Here is a 19,775-nt window from a genome sequence, read left to right as displayed (position 1 = left end):
TGGATAACAATTGCCGTAAAAAGAATGTTAATTTGTTTTAAAAATGTTAAAGCTGATATGTTATTCTGTAGCAACACAACAGAAATGTCTTGTAATTAGAAGCTGTTTACTGTCCCTTTAAAGGGACACTCAAGTCAAAATGAAACTTTCATTATTCAGATAAAACACACAATTTTAAACAACTTTCCAATTCACATCCATTATCCAAATGTGCACAATCTTTTTATATGCACACTTTCTAAGGCACCTACTGAGCATGGACAGGATTCATAGAATATATGCATTTTGTGATTGGCTGATGGCTGTCACATGATAATGCAGTGGGAGTGGAAATAGAACTAAATTTATTTTCTTTTTAATATGGATTTACAGACTATGCTATTCTACTGTTTTTACTATCCCTTTAAGGTTCTAGCTTCAGCTATATTTGTAATATTGTTGAGTTTTTACTTCCTTTAAAAACTGTGTTGTACAATAGAAATAATAATAGTGTTATAAGATTGAGCATGAAACAAAGACAGCTATGAAAAATGTTAAAAGCAACAAGGAGCTAACTCAATTAGAGAGGCTCTATATTCCAATTTAAAGATGATATTGTTTTTCCATTGGAGTATAATTAGAACCTATATGTCTTACTGGCTGCAGCCGTGGATGATGGACATCTTGTATTGCATTGTAATATTGTTCTATTGATGTCACTTGTATATACTCATTCATCTTACGTTTGTGTGTAACCGACAATCAATAAATCTATAGTTCACATCTCACTTCTAAACTATGCAATTTGTACACAAAAAATACATTAATCAGAACGTTTATGATTTCAATTTAGTGTTTGTTACCATTGCCCACAGTTAATTATGAAATGATGCAAAGTAATAGGAAATTAATCATTTTACACATTTCATTCATTTGTGTATTTGTTTTAATTTGCTAAGAATATAACTTCAGGCACATTTAGGCAATTATCAATATTGAGTCACTTACCATGTTTTATTTTTGTATTGTTACATATATTTTACCTCTTTATAGATGTGCTCTCCCCCCCCAAGAAAAACAACAACTTGTAAAAGCACTTTCCTTTTGTTTTTATCCAATCCTGTTAATATAATTTAATATATTTGGGATATGAGTGGTTCATTTAAAGGGACAGTGAAATTAAAATGAAACTTTCATGATTTAGATAGAGCATGCAATTTTGAACAATATTCCAATTTACTTATAATATTCAGTTTGTTTTGTTCTCTTGGTATCCTTTGTTGCTCAGGAGCAGCAGTGCACTACTGGAAACTATCTGAAGACATATGGGGGATCCAGTGACACAAGTTTTATATATATATGCAACCCCCTATCCAGTGCATCGCTGCTCATGAGTCTACATAAGTAAGCTCATCAACAAAAGATATAAAGAGAATGTAGCATATTTAATTATAGCGGTAAATGGGAAAGTTGTTAAAAATTGCATTTCCTTTCCGAGTCATGAAAGTTTAATTTTAACTTTACTATCCCTTTTAATTCAAACTGCTGTTCTTTTATTTGATTGGATGCCGTAGAAGTGGAAGCTAAAAACCACCCGAGTTGAATAAAAAATAATTAATAGGAGAGCAGTATGCTGCAATTGTTGTTTACATTATGTAACTTGCATGTACTTTCCACCAACTCAACAAACCTTTGTGTGTCTAGAAGACTTTTCAAAGATGATGGTATTTGTAATGACCTCACTGTAGATCAGACATCCTCAAACTTGGCCCTCCAGAGGTTTTGGAACTACATTTTCCATAATGCTCAGCCAGTCTCTTAAAGGGACATTAAACCAATTTTTTTTTTTTATTCAGATAAAGCATGGGATTTTAAATACATTTTCAATTTACTTATTATCTAATTATTAATTTTCTGTTATCTAATTTGTTTTGTTCTCTTGGTATTCTTCGTTGAACAGGATACCCAGGTAGGGTCAGGAGCTGCTCATTGTTGTCTGCACATACATGCCTCATATAATTGGCTCACCCAATGCATTTAGCTAACTGAGTAGTACATTGCTGCTTGTTTAAAAAGATAGATAATGCCTTTACTACCCATTTCCCAGCTTTGCACAAAAAACATGGTTATATTGGCATACTCTATAACCTTTAAACCTCTAAATGTCTGTTTGTTTCTAAGTCCCTAAAGACTCGTGATCACATGCTTTTGTATTTGCTTTTCACATCAGGGGAAGCTAGTTCATGTGAACCATATAGATAACATTGTGCTGACGCCCAGGGATTCTAAAAACACAGCACTAATTGGCTTAAATGCAAGTCAATAGATAAAGTCATGTGATCAGGGGGCAGTCAGAAGATGCTTAGATACAAGGTAATCACAGAGGTAAAAAGTGTATTAATATAACCATGTTTTCTGTGCAAAACTGGGGAATGGGTAATAAAGGGATTATCTATCTATCTTTCAAACAATAACACATTTTGAGTTGACTGTCCCTTTTAGTACATTTGAAAATAGAAGTTAATTGGAAAGTTTGTTAAAATTGTATTCTCTAGTTTGGAAAGCTCTGCTCTAGAGTTTGTCTGAACTGTACTGTGAAGACTGCCAGTTAACTTCATAGCTACCTTTATATTACATTGATTCTAAGTAACATAACTTAATAACTGAACTTTTGTTAAAACTTTCTTACTATGAACACAATAAATTACACAAGAAGAGTCAAAAAAAAAAAAATAATTGTATTCTCTATCTGAATAATTAAAGAAGAAGTTTGGGTTCCACGTTCCTTTAATATTAAAAATTAAGATTGCATAATAAAAGTATTAAAGGCACAGTAAAGTCAGAACTAAACACTCATGATTCAGATAGAGCATGCAATTTTAAACCACTTTCCAATTTACTTCTTTTAACAAATTTGCTTTATTGTCTTGGTAAACCTCGTTAGTCTCAGGAGCAGGAGTGAGCTATCATTGCTTGTCATTGGCTCAAATCGGGTGAGCCAATGCCAATAAGCATATATGTGCAGCCACCATCAAGATCCCAGTAGTGCACTTTACTCTCCCTTTAAATGCCTTTCATGATCTATAAAAACTAGTAATGGTAATAGAATATTTTCTAAAATCAATCATCTGCTGCCCTTGGCAGCCAGTTTATCTGCTGTTTAAGAAGCAGAGCGCTAAAGCCAATCAGAAGTTATAATGTTTGTTGCCTTTGGGTAGAAGCCAGTGTGAGCGTGTGCCTTCAGTCTGTAGAAAGGGAAAAATTACTGCCCTGCAGGGAGGATGAAACCTAAAGTAAATGAGGGTACATGGGGGTTGGTTTAATAAAATATTCAATTAACATACCTTTTGTATTTAAAGGGATACTGAACCCAAATGTTTTTCTTTCATGATTTGGGTAGACCAGGCAATTTTAAGCAACTTTCTAATTTACCCCTATTATCATTTTTTCTTCATTCTCTTGGTATCTTTCTTTTAAGAAGCAGGAATGTAAGCTTATGAGCCGGCCCATCTTTGGTTCAGCACCTGGGTAGCTCTTGCTGATTGGTGGCTAAATGCAGCCCCCAATCAACAAGTGCTATCCAAGGTGCTGAACCAAAAATGGTCTGGCTTGTATGCTTACATTCCTGCTTTTTTAAATAAGGATACCAAGTGATTGAAGAAAAATTGATAATAGGAGTAAATTAGACAATTGCTTAAAACTGCAAGCTTTTTCTGAATCATGACAGAAAAAAATGGGGTTCAGAATCCCTTTAAGCTTTTTATGCTGCAATTTTAAAGGGACTGGTTTTCTGCCTTTAAGAATGTTATATGTGAAATATTTCTTGTACTTCTACTCCTAAGGCATATATTGATATTTTCCTTTTTTTTTCTTTACATGACAATTTGTTAATATACTTCCTTCCTTGGAAATAAAAACGTATAACAACAATCTTCTAGATCTATACTATACTGCATTAGTAAACGTTATATATAACTGGATCTCCTACAAAAAGACTGAGCACATCATTTCTTGCGTTTATACTCATGGATGACATTTGCTTTTTGTAGGATAGCTGTGTTTTCAGTGCACGTGCTGCATGATGAGAGGATAGTTATTGTTGCAGAACAGAGACCTGATTCTACAGAAGAGGATAGTTTCCAGTGGATGAGCAGAGTTCTTCAGGTAAAGCGGATGTGACTCTAGAAATGACAAATAGATCCAGAATCGTATTGACTTATTTTGTTATATTTAGCGATGCTATTATGAGAATAGTATCCTTTATTGCTGTGTAATTGAAATCTGTAACTGATTTGTCAATACAGCAAGCTCACAGCTCCTTAGTCAATATAGTAATAATTTCTTCAGCCAATCAGGGACCAGGTCTAATTTCATAGGAATTGTTTTTAACAAAATAGAGAGAGGGGATGGGAGGAGTCTTGCTTGCAAATACATTCTTGTGTTGCAATGTAAGACATATAATGTGATCACTTATTTTTTATTCATTTCAACTTTTTAAATTGTTTATAATTTATTCTTTTGAATGCATAGTAGGATATATCGTCCTCTTTAACCAACTACATTTTAGGTGTTCCTTGTTATACATACATCAAATAATATAATATAATAAGACAGCGTTGGATAAGTTCAGTAATGTTTTATATCATTGCTTAATATAGAAAGACTTTTTATGCAGATAATCTCGCAAGGACATGTCCAAGTTTTACTTAAAAATCTAGTTTAAAACGCCTAATTAAATACAACTATACATGCATAATAAACTAGTTCAAATGAAAAAATCAAACACTTAAAGGGATACTAAACTAATTTTTTTATTTCATGATTCAGATAGAGCATGAGATTTTAAGCAACTTTCTAATTTACTCCTATTATCAATTTTTCTTTGTTCTCATGCTATCTTGATTTGAAAAAGCAGTGCTGTAAGCTTTAGAGCCAGCCCATTTTTTTGTTCAGCATCTGGGTAGCACTTGCTGATTTGTGGCTAAATGTAGCAAACCAATTAGCAAGCGCTACCCAGGTGCTGAACTAAAAAATGGGCCGGCTCCTAACCTTTCATTACTGCTTTTTCAAATCAAGATAACATGAGAACAAAGAAAAATGGATACTAGTAGTAAATTAGAAAGTTGCTTAAAATTGCATGCTCTATCTGAATCATGAAAGAAAAAGTTTGGAGTTAGTGTCCCCTTAAAGGGATAGGAGACCCAAAAATGTTGTTTTGTGATTCAGACAGAGCATACCATTTAAAAAAAGTTTCCAATTTACTTCTATTATCAAATGTGCTTTGTTCCAATGGTATTGTTTGTTGATAACTAGGTTGGTGTCGGAGCATTACATGGCAGGAAATAGTGCTGCCATCTAGTGCTTTTGCACATGGATAACATTCTTGCAAAACTGCTGCCATATAGTGCTCTTGCAAATGTATAACATTCTTGCAAAACTGCTGCCATATAGTGCTCCAGAAATGGGCCAGCTCCTAAGCATACATCCCTGCTTTTCAACAAAAGATACCAAGAAAACAAAGAAAATATGATAATATAAGTCAATTTGAAAGTTGTTTAAATTGCATGCTCTATCTGAATAATGAAAGAAAGGTTTTGGGTTTCATATCCCCATGTTTACTTATGCTGTGAATCTGGCCAGTCTCACTACACAACGCGTTTCAGGGACACACCTCTTACTCAGGTGTAGTTTTTGTATTGTAGAATTGTGTACACATGTATACTGGGAGTTTATACCATTAGTGAATAGCTTAATACACTTAATCATTTGCTGCTTCTGGTTGATATCATTTTCTCTTATATTTATTTTTACTTTAGGCTATTGACAGTATACACCAAGTTGGAGTTTACTGTTTAGCATTGGTACCAGCAAACACTCTTCCCAAGACCCCTTTAGGTGGTATTCACCTATCAGAGACCAAGCAACTGTTCCTGGAGGGATCACTGCATCCATGTAATGTGCTAATGTGCCCACACACATGTGTAACAAACCTGCCTAAACCAAGGCAAAAACAACCAGGTGAGACCAGTGCTCTATAATACTTGAAGCTTTTTCTCACTGAATAGTCTTGTATGAATATAATCTAAAGGAATTTGTTCCTGTTAAGATTTTGCTAATACATAATATAATAACTGTATTCAAATGTATTTGTACTGTTCATATGTACATATGAAAGAGCATTATTGTTTTCCTGAAGAAATGAGAAGTAAAATGTGTTTAAACTGAATCTAGTACAGCAGTATTAGTTTTGCGTTTCCTAATGCTTATTGGTTAATAGGTACTTCCTGTTAATGCTGATTGGGTGAGAGGTACTTCCTAACAATACTTATTGGCTGATACGCACTACTTGTTAAATCTCTTGTGTAGAAATCTTTTCATCACAGAACATATTCTTCCACCCTAAAAAGTATTACTATTATTAAAATAAAAATGATCAAACAAGTTTACTAATTACCAGAGATTCCTTTTAAAGGGATACTAAACTCAAATTTTGTATTTAATGATTCAGATAGAGCATGCAATTTTAAGCAACTTTTTAATGTACTCCTATTATCAATATTTCCTTGTTCTCTTTTCTTTATTTGAAAACAAGGTAGGTGTCTGTAGCCACCAATAAGCAAGTGCTACCCAGGTGCTGAACCAAAAATGGGACGACTCCTAATCTTTACATTCCTGCTTTTCAAATAAAGATAGCAAGAGAATGATAATAGGAGTACATTAGAACGTTGCTTAAATTTGATGTTCTATCTGAATCATTAGAACCAATTTGGGTTTAATATCCCTTTAAAGGGCCATAGAACTGAAACTTAAAATGCACAGTATCATCCAAGCTTACTGTCTGCAAAACAAATCAGCTAATTGTTAGAATACAGATCTAGCTTCTGCACAAAATAGGAACGTGTTTTTTTTTTTATAATACAAAGAAACATATATATATATATATATATAGTGAAATATTTACTACATAAGTACTACAGATGCTGGACTAGAAGTGATGCAGTTACATATAACTAGTTCAATAACATGCAGATTCTTCACTTAGAAATTGGCCCTGCCTCTGTGATGGTGGGGAACTTGGTCTCTGGGAAGAGGATCGCACAAGCAAGTGGACGGGATCTGGGACAGATAGAAGACAATGATCAGGCCAGAAAGGTAAGAGTGAGTTGCAGATACTTTTAGACATATCTTGTTTGGCTGTTCCTACAGTTATTTGTCTCTCTAGTATACAAATATTTAAGGAAAAAAGCAAGTTGATTGTGCTATGACCAGAAGGTTTAAAAAAATGTGTTTGTTTTTCCTTAACATTGCTGTGATGATGAAGTCAATGAGCGTAATGTTATTATTTCCAGATACATTTTGGAAATTGTGGCCGGACTGTTCACCGACGGACATTTGTCCGACTGACATTTGTGCGACGAATAAAAATCCGACAGACAAATGTCCGTCGGATAACAGTCCGGCTACAGGCAAATGTGTCTGATTCTACGCATTCTGTCCGCTAACCGTTAAAAGCACGTCGCGGGGGGTGGGACACATGGTTAGGTTTACAGAGGCACTGATTAGAACAGAAATATCTGGAACGTATCTGCCCCTCGGCCGAATGTATGTCCACTCGGAATATAGTTTCTCGGACACATGTCTGACCGACAAATGTGCATCAGCATTCTGTCCGAGAACCATTGGAAATATCATTTAAAACAGGATATTTGCCTTTAAGAGACATAAAGCCCAAAACTGAAATGGTAATAAATACATTTAAATCCTGAACAGAAGCTTTATGGAACAAACCATTTTTAACAACTTTCCAATTTACTTCTATTATCAAATTTGCTTCATTCTCTTGGTTTTGGGTGAGCCAATGACAATCATTTACTTTAATGAGTCAGAGCAGCAATTTTAAGCAACTTTCTATTTACTCCCATTATCAATTTCTCTTTATTCTCTTGCTATCTTTATTTAAAAAGTAGGAATGTAAAGCTTTGGAGCAGGGCAATTTTAAGTTCAGCACCCTGGATAGCGCTTGCTAATTGGTGGCTACATTTAGCCACCAATAAGCAAGCATAACCCAGGTTCTGAACCAAAAATGGGACTTCTCCTAAGCTTTACATTCCTGCTTTTTAAATAAAGATAGAGAATGAAGAAACATTGATAATAGGAGTAAATTAGAAAGTTGCACTCCTTAAAGTAAAATTTTTTACTTTCCCGTTAAAATGAAAGATGATTTTTTTTTACAGTACAGTGTCATTTTAAAAATGATCCAGGCTTTAAAATCATTGTATTATATAGTGAACTAACACTTTTTTTTATGATCTTTAAAAAAAAAAATAACCCATTGTGCTATTAGCAGCAGGTCTATTTTAAAGAGATTATCGCTTTTCTTTACTGTCTTTGCAAAATAATTATTAGATCTTATGTCGCCTGCTTTTGAAAACTGGCTGTATAAATTAATATAAGCTATTTAATTATTCATCTTCTATTTTCTTAATTAAGATTACCCTAATTAAGTTGTAATGAGACTGGAAGGCTTGTGATAATAGAGAATCCTATTATAGGATGAAAGCTTTCTGCATCTTCACATCCAAACCAGATTGGCGTTGAGGTTCCATAACAGATTTACCCGCATTGTGATGCACTTTTAGTTTCTAATCCCTCTCAGGCACAACGTTTATTGCAGACACTGTGATAACATTCCAGAGCCGTGTTGTCTCAAACGAAGGACATCAAATGATTGGGGATATGACTCATACAAATAAACAAGTGGATTTGATTATGTTTTCAGATAGAAGAGGCAGCACGTGAATAGAATAAGCTGATGGAAGGAGGGAGAGCTCAGACAGATAATGTAGATATAGGATTGTAGTCTTTAGGGGTGTGTGTACAGTAAATATAGCAAAGTCTGGATGATTTAATGCATTTTCTGACCTTTATACTTAGTTTGCTAAGGGAATCGTGCATTTAGAAACCTAGTGTCAAATTGCTTAAAGGGACAAGAAACCACACATTTTTCTTTAATTATTCAGTCAGAACATGTGATTTTAAACAACTTTCCAATATTTTCTTCATTCTCTTGGGGGTCAATTTATCATGATACGGCAGAGAGGGGCGTACATATGCGCCCCTATCCGCCGCAGCTAGCTGCTGCCGGAATTCAGCATTGCACAAGAACACAATTTTGCACTCTTGTGCAATGCCACACACAGCCAATCACACGTGGGCAGGAGCTGTCAATCAGCCCGTTCGGATGAGACCGGGGAGATTGAAATTTGCCACCTAAGGAGTGGCGAAGAGGTTAGGGAAGCAGCGATCTGATGACTGCTCTTTCATAAATGCAGACTGCAGGTTCTCCTGTAAGAACCTGCAGTTGTGGGGGGGGGGGGGGGGGCGAAGGCTAGCGAATCCTTTGATAAATCGACCCCTTGGTGTCTTTAGTTGAAAAACATAGCTTGGTAGGCTCAGGAACAGCAGTGCATTACTGGGAGCTGCTGATTGGTGTCTGCACCTAAATGCCTCTTTTCATTGGTTCACCAGATCTGTTCAGATAGCTCCCAGTAGTGCATAGCTGCTCCTTCAACAAAGTATACCCAGAGAATGATACAAATTTGATAATAGAAGTATATTGGAACGTTGTTTAAAATCACATGCCCTATCTGGTTCATGAAAGAAACATTTTGGGTTTTATATCCCTTTATCAACTTGCCGGCATGGAGAGAAATCACACAATTGTTTTGGAGCATTATATTATAATGTATGTTTGTCTCCTTCATATACAGAGTCCCTTTTAGCGAGATAAACAGCAATCAATCTAAAATTTGCCTAAATTTATGTGACTTCTTAGTTAATCTCGCCGTACCAGAATATGTTGGTAATTTATTACTAACTAAATAAATACATAAATAATATTAGGGCATATGTTTAAATGACCATAATAGTCAATATTAAAATGTGCGAGTTGCATTTCAGTTGTGAATGGAAGAATTTTATATTTGCTTCAGTAACATTACTTCTAGCAAAAGCTACCACTTTTTCAGCATTATACGCACATATGAGGGGTTCACCCACATGCAAACACTACCCCTTCTCAGAGAACTAGCGGTGGTTTGTATCAAGTCAGAAATGTCTGTTTGCCTCGTATAAAGGCGTCACTTTTACTGCTAAACTAGTAATTCGTTTTAATAGAAGCGTTTTTGCTAATGGAAGTATATTGCAGAAATTCTTCTATTTAAAGCTAAAAATGTACTCATGCACATTTCAGTTTTGACTATGCTCTCCTGGATTCTTCATTTGTATTCATCTTGCCAGCTAGAAGTGATAGACTACACATTTTTTGATATCTCAGGGATTTCCGTACTAACATTCTTTGATTACTCAGTGCTGCTTTGTAAGGATTATCCTTGTATCTCTAGCTGCATTATCTAGCATTGACTATCAGCCATGTCTTCATTAGGCAGAGTACAATAAATAAATATTTAAATATATAGTGAAAGATGACATGAGATCACTGCAAATATAATGTGATAACAAAATTAAAAAAATTCACATGGTACTATCATATGTCATTATTTTTGGATATTGAAGTTCCTGAAAAATGTTTTGAAGGAATTAAATAGTAACATAGTAGATGAGGTTGAAAAAAAGTCCATTGAGTTCAACCTATACAAATCTTTATATACTTACAATAAAAGCTTCAGTTGAGCTTAAATTAATCCCATTAAAAAAGGTGATGCATTTAATACAAACTATTATATCCCTGAATTCTGTTTCGAGCCAGAAATGTATCTAAACCATTTTTAAATGTATCTTAGTTATTGGCATTTACTACCTCCTTAAGTAATGAGTTCCACTATTTTATTGCTCTTACAGTGAAAAAACTTTTAAATTGCTGGAGATTAAATCTCCTTTCCTCTAGCCTTAAATTGTGACCTCTTGTCACAAACAATTTTCTTTCCTAAGATATGGTGAGTCCACAACGCCATCAATCACTAGTGGGAATATCACTCCTAACCAGCAGGAGGAGGCAAAGAGCACCACAGCAAAGCTGTTAAGTATCACTCCCCTTCCCACAAACCCCAGTCATTCTCTTTGCCTTTGTCAATGGAGGAGGTGAAGTTTTGGTGTCTGAAGAAAATTGGATTTCTTTTGCTACAAGCAAGATTTTTTTGGGTCTAGCCATACTCCACATTAGTCTCTTCAGTAGGGCAGTGGTGGCTTTAAAGCAGTTAGGAACTTGTGAGATGGGCCTCGCTGCGTTTTCCTAACATTTTGCTGCCCTAGTATAGAAAGCCAGAGTAGGTTTACTCTGTTCTTTCTTTTTCCACAGGTCTATGTAACGAGTGGTGTCCTTTCACACCATGTGAGCTGTCTACCTGCCAGACAGCGGGAATTGCAGGTATGGGCTGTTTGTCTTCTAGGTTGGGAGACTGGCACTAGGAAATATTTGACTGCAATACTTATTGGGACAGATTAATCCTTTGGGAAAGGATTTTATTTGGCAGAGGCAGGCACTTGTATATGTGGAGACATGTGGGGATTATCCCTGGTGTTGTGGGAATTATTATCTGAGGCTGTTGGTTACTTTTGCACCCTCATTTTAACTATTAGTGGAGAGGGCTCAGACATTCATCTCTTTACTGCAGTTATGTGAGTTTGGATGACCCAGAACTCGCTGGGTGAGCTTGTTACCCTTATCTACATTAATCATAGTTTTTATATCTACAAATGCTTGTAGATTTGTTATTCTAGCACTTTCTTGTATTGCAGTGTTTTAAAAACCTTAGAAATATACTGCGATGCACACACACATATATATATATATTGTCTGAGCTGGTAAGGGTTAGCAAGTATCCTTACCTGTGTTATCATGTTTGTGTGAATTTCCACTTGTTTGGACTGCTGGAGATGTTGTTTAAAATTCTGTGGCTGTTGTTAAAATGAAGCGCATTGCTAATTCCAGCTGCACACTTCATTTCTTTGTTGTTTGTGTAAACCCGCCTTCTTCTTAGGAGATGAGGAGGATGATAGCGGAAGGGCACATGCTTCCGGAGACCTTCCTGGGTGATCGTGTCCGCGGATACCGGCCCACTGGGCTGGGAATCAGTCTGGGAATGGTTAAAGGCGCAGGGATTATGAACTCAGGATGAGTCTGCTCTCCCCTTAAACATCTTGGAGTTGAGAGCGATTTACATTGCTCTGTTGGCTTGGCCTCTTTTCTCCTTAGCCCAGTTTATTAGATTCCAGTCTGACAATTTCTCCTCAGTGGCTTACATCAATCACCAGGGAGGAACTCAGAGTTCCTTAGCCATTAAGGAGGTGGCTCGGATTATTCAGTGGGCGGAAGCTCACAATTGTTGTCTATCTGCCTTCCTCATTCCAGGAGTGCACTACTGGGAAGCGGACTTCCTGAGCAGACAGACATTTTTCCTGGGGAGTGGGACACTCCTTCCGGAGGTGTTCTCCAGGTTAACCCTCTATTGGGGGAGGCTGGAGTTAGATCTGTTGGCAGCTTGGCAGAACACCAAGCTTCCAAGGTACGGTTTTTAGTGATCTGCGGGCCGCCCTGAAAGATGCTCTGGCGGTTCCTTGGGATTTCAGTCTGGTATCTGTTTCCTTCATTTGCACGCCTTCTACGAGTCATTGCTTGTATTTCAGGAGAGAGCATCGGTAATTCTAATGCTCCTGCATGGCTCGCAGGATCTGGTATGCATACCTAGTGTAGATGTCATCACTTGCACCCTGGAAGTTGCCTCTGAGGGAGGATCTTCTAACTCAGGGTCCTTTCCTCCTTCCAAATCTAATTTCTCTGAAGCTGACTGCTTGGAGATTGAACGATTTGTCTGTCTAAGCGTGGTTTTTCTGAGTTAGTCATTGAGATCATGCTTCAGGCTCTTAAGCCTGTTACTAGGATGGTTTTCCTTGAGGTATGACGCAGATACCTTTTCTCTTGTTAAGTGTATCCAGTCCACGGATCATCCATTACTTGTGGGATATTCTCCTTCCCAACAGGAAGTTGCAAGAGGATCACCCACAGCAGAGCTGCTATATAGCTCCTCCCCTAACTGTCATATCCAGTCATTCTCTTGCAAGCCTCAACCAAGATGGAGGTCGTAAGAGGAGTGTGGTGTTTTATACTTAGTTTATTCTTCAATCAAAAGTTTGTTATTTTTAAATGGTGCCGGAGTGTACTGTTTATCTCAGGCAGTATTTAGAAGAAGAATCTGCCTGCGTTTTCTATGAGGAGTGAGGTAACTTCAGAGAGGGAATGGCGTGCAGGTTTTCCTGCAATAAGGTATGTGCAGTTAATATTGTTCTAGGGATGGAATTTGCTAGAAAATGCTGCTGATACCGAACTAATGTAAGTAAAGCCTTAAATGCAGTGATAGCAACTGGTATCAGGCTTATTAATAGAGATACATACTCTTATAAAAATGTAATATAAAACGTTTGCTGGCATGTTTAATCGTTTTTATATGTATTTGGTGATAAAACTTATTGGAGCCTAGTTTTTTTCCACATGGCTGGCTTGAATTTTGCCTAGAAACAGTTTCCTTAGGCTTTCCACTGTTGCAATATGAGTGGGAAGGGCCTATTTTAGTGCTTTTCTGTGCAGCTAAAATTACTGACACAGACATCCAGCTTCTTCCTGCATGATCCAGGACATCTCTGGAGGGCTCAAAAGGCTTCAAAGTCGTTTTGAGGGAGGTAAAAAGCCACAGTAGAGCTGTGGCAGTTGTTATGACTGTTTGAAAAAACAAACAAAAAAAAAACGTTTTTGTCTTTTATTATTCAGTTTTGGGTATTAAGGGGTTAATCATCCATTTGCAAGTGGGTGCAATGCTCTGCTAACTTGTTACATACACTGTAAAAAGTTCGTTAGTGTAACTGCCTTTTTTCACTGTTATTTCAAATTTTGACAAAATTTGTGTTTCTTAAAGGTGCAGTAACGTTTTTTTTTTTTTTTGTTTTTTTTTTTACGATAAATCTTTTTATTGAAATCGCAAATATTACAGTTACAAAATCATACAGTAGAAGGAAATTTCTTTTACAAGTAAAACTCAACAACTAACATAAATAAGAACATTAGTACAAATAAAAGACAGGAGCATATGATCACAGTACATTCTGGTATAATCAATTAACACAACCAGCACCTTAGTACGGTTCAGCTTAGTGTAATTAGCATAAATCTTGTTCCCAAAGAAATATCACATCTGCAATGAAGTCCTTTTTACCAACGTAAGTGTAATGGATTTTCTCCAATTCTAAAATATGATTAACTTCTCTCATCCACATCTCGTATGATGGAACTATATCTTTTTTCCAAAACCTGGGTATCAGACGTCTAGCACAGTTAAGCATAATCTGCAAAAGCTTCTTCCTATATAGACATGGGGTTTTTGGTATATCACCCAAAAGGACCATAGTAATTGTAAGTTTGGTAGTGTTTCCTATAGTTTTCGTGAGTTTATCGCCAACAGCCTTCCAGTATGTCTAAGAGTGGACAGGACCACCATGTATGGGAAAGAGTGCCAATCTTGCCGCAGTGTCTCCAGCAATAGGGGGATGAGTTAGGGTAAATACTGTGAAGACGGCGAGGTGTTAAATACCATCTTGACATTAGCTTGAAGTTCATTTCTATTAAAGTTAGTGAAAGGGAAGCCTTTTTATTTTCCCTGAAAATACGACTCCAGTGAGTATCAGGTAGGTTTATGCCAAGCTCTCTTTCCCATTTATCAATAAATGTAGGTTTTTTAGAGGGAAAAGATCCTCTAAGTAATTTGTAAACTATTGAGATATGAGAGCTTTTAATAGAAGGGGACGTACACAGTGACTCGAAGGGGGTTAGGGGTCTGGTAAGGGTTGCTTTGTGTGGGCTATTGAATATGGCGTGTCTGACTTGGAAATAAGGGAACCACATATGAAACGGTGGGCCTAGCAATTGACCTATCTCTGCTTGTGTACGTATCAACCCGCCATGAAGGAGAATATGTGCTGGTATATTAGAAGGGGAACCTGCGATCAAAGGTGTTTGGATAGTCTGGGATTTTAAGAAAAGGGAGTTATTCAGTAAAGGGGTGAGGGGGGATATCTGCGTAGATATCAGGCTATCTCTAGCCAGTAGTTTATCCCATGTGCGGATAGTGGTTGCTATGAAATAGTCATTCCAAATCTCTAAGGGTCTCAGCTTTGGTGGAGTCCAACATTGATCACCTAGGTTAATTCCACCTGCCAGGTAGGTTTCCATTTGCACCCAGGGTTTTTCAGAAGGGGAATGTTTCCAGGCCACAATGCGTGCTAGGTGTGTCGCTCTGTAATAGTTTATCAAGTTAGGTGCTCCCAGTCCACCATCTTCTCTATCTAGAAATAGTGTTTCTCTGGCCACTCTAGATCTTTTGTGCGACCAGATAAACTGGTCAAATTTTTTTTGTTGCCGTATAAGAAATTGTGTAGGGATGTCTATTGGGAGTACTTGAAAGAGGTATAAAAATTTAGGAATAATACTCATTTTTATTGCATTTATACGTCCCATCCAAGAAAGCCGACCCTGTTTGTGCCAGGATTCCAACAATTTATTGGTTTCGTCTTGCAAAGGGGTATAATTAAGGGAGAATAGTTCAGTTTGTGTTGCTGATATGTCGATGCCTAGATACCTTATTTTCTTGGCTATCTGGAAAGAAGTGTATGTTGTGATAAAGTGTGTTTCTTCATCATTGAGATACAGTGATAGGATCATTGATTTATTCATATTGACTGAGAAATTAGAAACCGCTCCATACTCCTTCAGTTCTCCCAGTAGGGCCGGGACTGAGGTGAGAGGTGAGCGCAGGGTAAATATAACATCATCTGCGTATAGGAGACATTTCTGCAATAGACCACCAAAGGGGACGCCCTGTATATTATGATTACACCGTATTCTAGAGGCAAACGCCTCTACAGCCAAGGCAAATAGTAGGGGCGAGAGAGGGCATCCCTGCCGTGTGCCGTTATTTATGGGGATTTCCTGGGAGAGTGTGCCGTTGATCATGACAAAAGCTGTTGGGTTACTATAGAGGGCTTGTATGCGTGATATCATTGTACATGAAAACCCAAACTTTGACAGGATGGACCACAGAAAGTCCCAGTCCACCCTGTCAAAGGCCTTCTCGGCATCTATAGAGAGAAGCATCAAGGGTGTCTTGGAGGCAGAAGAGCTTGAGAGGGTATGCAGGACTCTAATGGTATTCTCCTTAGCTTCCCTTCCGGGGATGAAACCGACCTGGTCGGGGTGCACTAGAAAGGGAAGGAATTTGCTAATTCTCGTGGCTAACAATTTGGCATATAGTTTGATATCGATATTTATTAACGATATGGGGCGGTAATTAGTTACTTTCTCTGGTGGCTTGCCCGGTTTGGGTATCACCGAGATTGTGGCTTCTAGTAATTTTGTCGGAAGTTGATTAGTCTGGTCAATAGAGGTGTACATCTCCAGTAGGTGGGGGCTAAGAAGGGGTTTGAAGAGGTGATAAAATTTAGGTGTGAATCCGTCTGGGCCAGGTGCTTTTCCTTGTGGTAAGTCTTTAATGGCTAGTAATAACTCCTGTAAAGTAAACTGTTTGTCTAAATTTTCTATATCAGTATCAGAAAGCCTAGGGAGCTGGGTCTGATCAAGATACAAATTTATTCGCTGCTGCTTATCTTCTGGACTTAGGGAGGGAATGTTATACAGGGAGGTGTAGTATTGTGCAAACTGATTAGCGATTTCAGTGTTATCAGAGTGGGCGACGCCCGAGGAGTCTATAATCTTAGTGATATGTGTTTTATATCGCTTTTTACGTAAGGATCTCGCCAGTAAGCGCCCGGCCTTATTGTTTTCAATGAAAAACTTGGACTCGGATGTGATAGCTCTCATATGTGCATTTTGTATTAAATATTGGTTTAAAGCTTCCCTGGCTAGTTGTGATCTCGCTAGTAGAGATTGTGACTGGGGGTTTTTTTTCAGCTCTTTTTCACAGTTATTAAACTCTGAGGTCAGAGAAGCAAATTGAGCAGCACGCTGTTTGCGTTGCCTATGCGTGTGACCCATAATCACCCCCCTTATGAAACACTTATATGCCTCCCAATTAGTTATTGCGGATGTGTCTAGATAATTGTTGAAAGAGAAATACTCTGTGGTTTTCTCTGCTATATCGGTGACTATTAAGGGGTCTAAGAAAATCTGATCATTTAGTTTCCAACGTTGTTGGAAGCCTGGCTTAGAGGTCCAAATAAAGGTGGAACAGACCATGCTATGGTCAGACCATGTAGTATGGTATAGTCTTGAGTCAACAAGGGAGGGAAGCATACTTTGTTCACAGAAGATATAATCGATACGTGTGTAAGTGTGTTATGGGTTAGAAAAAAAGGAGAAATCTTTAGTGGATGGGTGGGTAGTTCTCCAAGAGTCAAAGAAGGGAATAGAGCATATTGCTCTCCAGTTGGCTTTTATCTGGGTGTTCCTGATATATGATCTGCCTGAGGACGTGTCTAGTGCAGGATTAATAGGGAAGTTTAAGTCGCCCCCTAAGAAGATGGGTCCCTTTGCAATATCAAGTATCTGGTTTATCACCCTATGGAAGAAGGGAGGTTTAGGGCAGTTCGGGGCATAAATGTTAGCTAGAGTTATAGGTCTACCAAAGTATAGCCCCACCAAAACAAGAAAACGACCCTCTTTGTCAAGATATTTAGTAAGTAGTTCAAAAGACGTACCTTTTCTAAAAGATATACAAACCCCATTATGTCTAGTCGGGCCTGAGCACAAAAAATGTTGGTCATAATGGAGTTTCGAAAGGATGGGTTCATTTGATTTTTTAAAGTGTGTCTCCTGAATCATGATAATGTCCACTCTTTTTTTATAGAAATCGTGGAAGGCTATTGAGCGCTTTTGTGGTGAGAGAAAACCTTTAACATTTTGCGTAGCTAGCTTAAACTGACTAGATTGTTTTGGTTATGACATGTATATGTTGTCTGGGACTTACAAAGAAAGGGAAACCAAGACGTACTGGTCACTTGTGTCGTGTGTATGGGAGTGTAGGTGTCAGAGAGTACAAATATATAAAATCAGAATATATAACTCTAAAACAAAGAAACAGAACAACTTGGAATAACTGTGTCCAAGAATAAACTGAAGTGATACAGTAAGAAGAGGGAGAGGGGGGGAGAAGGAAGGGGAACAAGGAAAGGAGGGAGGAGGGGAAGGGGGGGAGAGTAAGATTGGTGTAGGGTGAAAGTGAACCTGTATCTGTAGTCCTCTGCCAGCAGGGGCGGAGGGTACGAGGGAAGAGAGTTAGGGGGAACAGACAGCTAGTGAGAAGCTGAGAAAGAGAGGGAAATGGGGGAAGGTACGGCCCGGTGGAGCCGCCCCGACAGACCTGGTATTATCAAGTGCATGTTCGAGACCAGAGACAATAAGAAGAAAAAAAAAACAAACAAACATAATTTAAACAGTAAAACGTCAAACCTTATGCATGACATACAAATAATAAGATAACAGAACATTGAGCATTGTATATCAAACCATTGTGACATGAGAATAAACCAGCATTTATAAGCTTTTTTGGGAAATAACTTGATTTTTGCAAGTCAAAAGTCTCAATAAGTTCAAACAGCATAAGCGCGCTCAGAAATAGGATCTGTGGTGCGAGATTATGCATAGTCAGTTTCGTTAAAAGTCAAAGTGAAATAGAACAAGGTATCACCCTGTAGGGTGTGTGTACGGCCATATACTCACAAACTCTTGGGTATCGGGTCATGTAGTGACAGCCAAAGCAGAGTCCATCTGAGCTGCAATAGCTGTGCAAATCTTCTTACGCTGTTGTTTACCAATGATTTCAGACCAAAGTCTCCGCTGTGGCCTTGGTAAAGGAGTTGAAGCTTTGGAGGGTCCAGGGGCTGCGGCCTCAGGAGCCGGAATATCCAAAAGTTGGCAGAAATCGTTAATATCCTCTGTAGAGGTGCATTCAAATCTTTTGCCATTTTTGATGATTTGTAGTGATACTGGGAATCCCCACCTATAAGGAATTTTTAGGGAGCGCAGATGGGCAGTGAAGAGTGCAAATTCTTTTCTCAATAACAGCGTTCTGGTCGATAAATCTTGAAAAATTTGAATTTTCGCACCTTGAAAGGAAAATGTAGGCTGTGATCTTGCCATTTGAAATATCTTTTCTCTATCCCTGTAGCTCGAGAAGCACACTATTATATCCCTTGGGGGCTGATTATCATTCGGTTTAGGCCTAAGAGACCTGTGTGCTCTCTCGATAGGTATAACATCAATCACTCTCTGGTTAGAGATGGCTAGGGACTGTAGAAGATTTTGTAGGTGTTCAGATATATCTTCATTTTTCACGGATTCAGGGATTCCTCGAATCCGAAGATTATTTCTCCTTGTTCTATTTTCAATATCGTCTATTTTATTCTCTAGGTCCGAAATCTGCTGCTGTTGACTGTCTATAGTGCGTGACATTTCAGAGACATCTCTAGTGATCTCTTCAGTGTGATCCTCAAGGGATTCGACTCTACTCCCTAGATCGTTTATATCTTTCTTGAGGGCAGCACATTCTGATTTAATACAGGATTTGACCTGGTTAATGAGGGCCTCCATAACTTTTAGTGTGACTGGGCCATCTTCACTATGGTGCTGAGTGTGAGGGGGGGATGCTGCTGATTGAACTGTGTCCGGGTTATCAGATAAATCCTCTTCCTCACTGCAAGCTTGAGATATCTCAGGTTTTTTCTTTTTGTGATCTGAGCTTTTAAAGAAGGTATTCACTGTTCCAGAAACCAAAGTT

General features: G+C 37.8%; 1 protein-coding gene across 2 annotated transcripts in view; it reads left to right on the top strand.

Annotated features, from left to right (window-relative positions):
* DIP2C (disco interacting protein 2 homolog C) overlaps nucleotides 1-19,775 on the top strand; it is a 911,498-nt gene that overhangs the window by 664,305 nt on the left and 227,418 nt on the right. For both annotated transcript variants that reach the window (XM_053713839.1, XM_053713838.1), the window contains 3 exons: nucleotides 4,029-4,143; nucleotides 5,796-5,997; nucleotides 7,022-7,131. In XM_053713839.1, coding sequence (XP_053569814.1) covers nucleotides 4,029-4,143; nucleotides 5,796-5,997; nucleotides 7,022-7,131 — 427 coding nt within the window. The remainder of the gene's footprint in view (nucleotides 1-4,028; nucleotides 4,144-5,795; nucleotides 5,998-7,021; nucleotides 7,132-19,775) is intronic.

The sequence above is a fragment of the Bombina bombina genome, chromosome 5 (genome assembly GCF_027579735.1).
Source record: "Bombina bombina isolate aBomBom1 chromosome 5, aBomBom1.pri, whole genome shotgun sequence".
NCBI classification, from domain to species: domain Eukaryota; kingdom Metazoa; phylum Chordata; class Amphibia; order Anura; family Bombinatoridae; genus Bombina; species Bombina bombina.
This window is presented reverse-complemented; position numbering and strand designations above follow the sequence as displayed.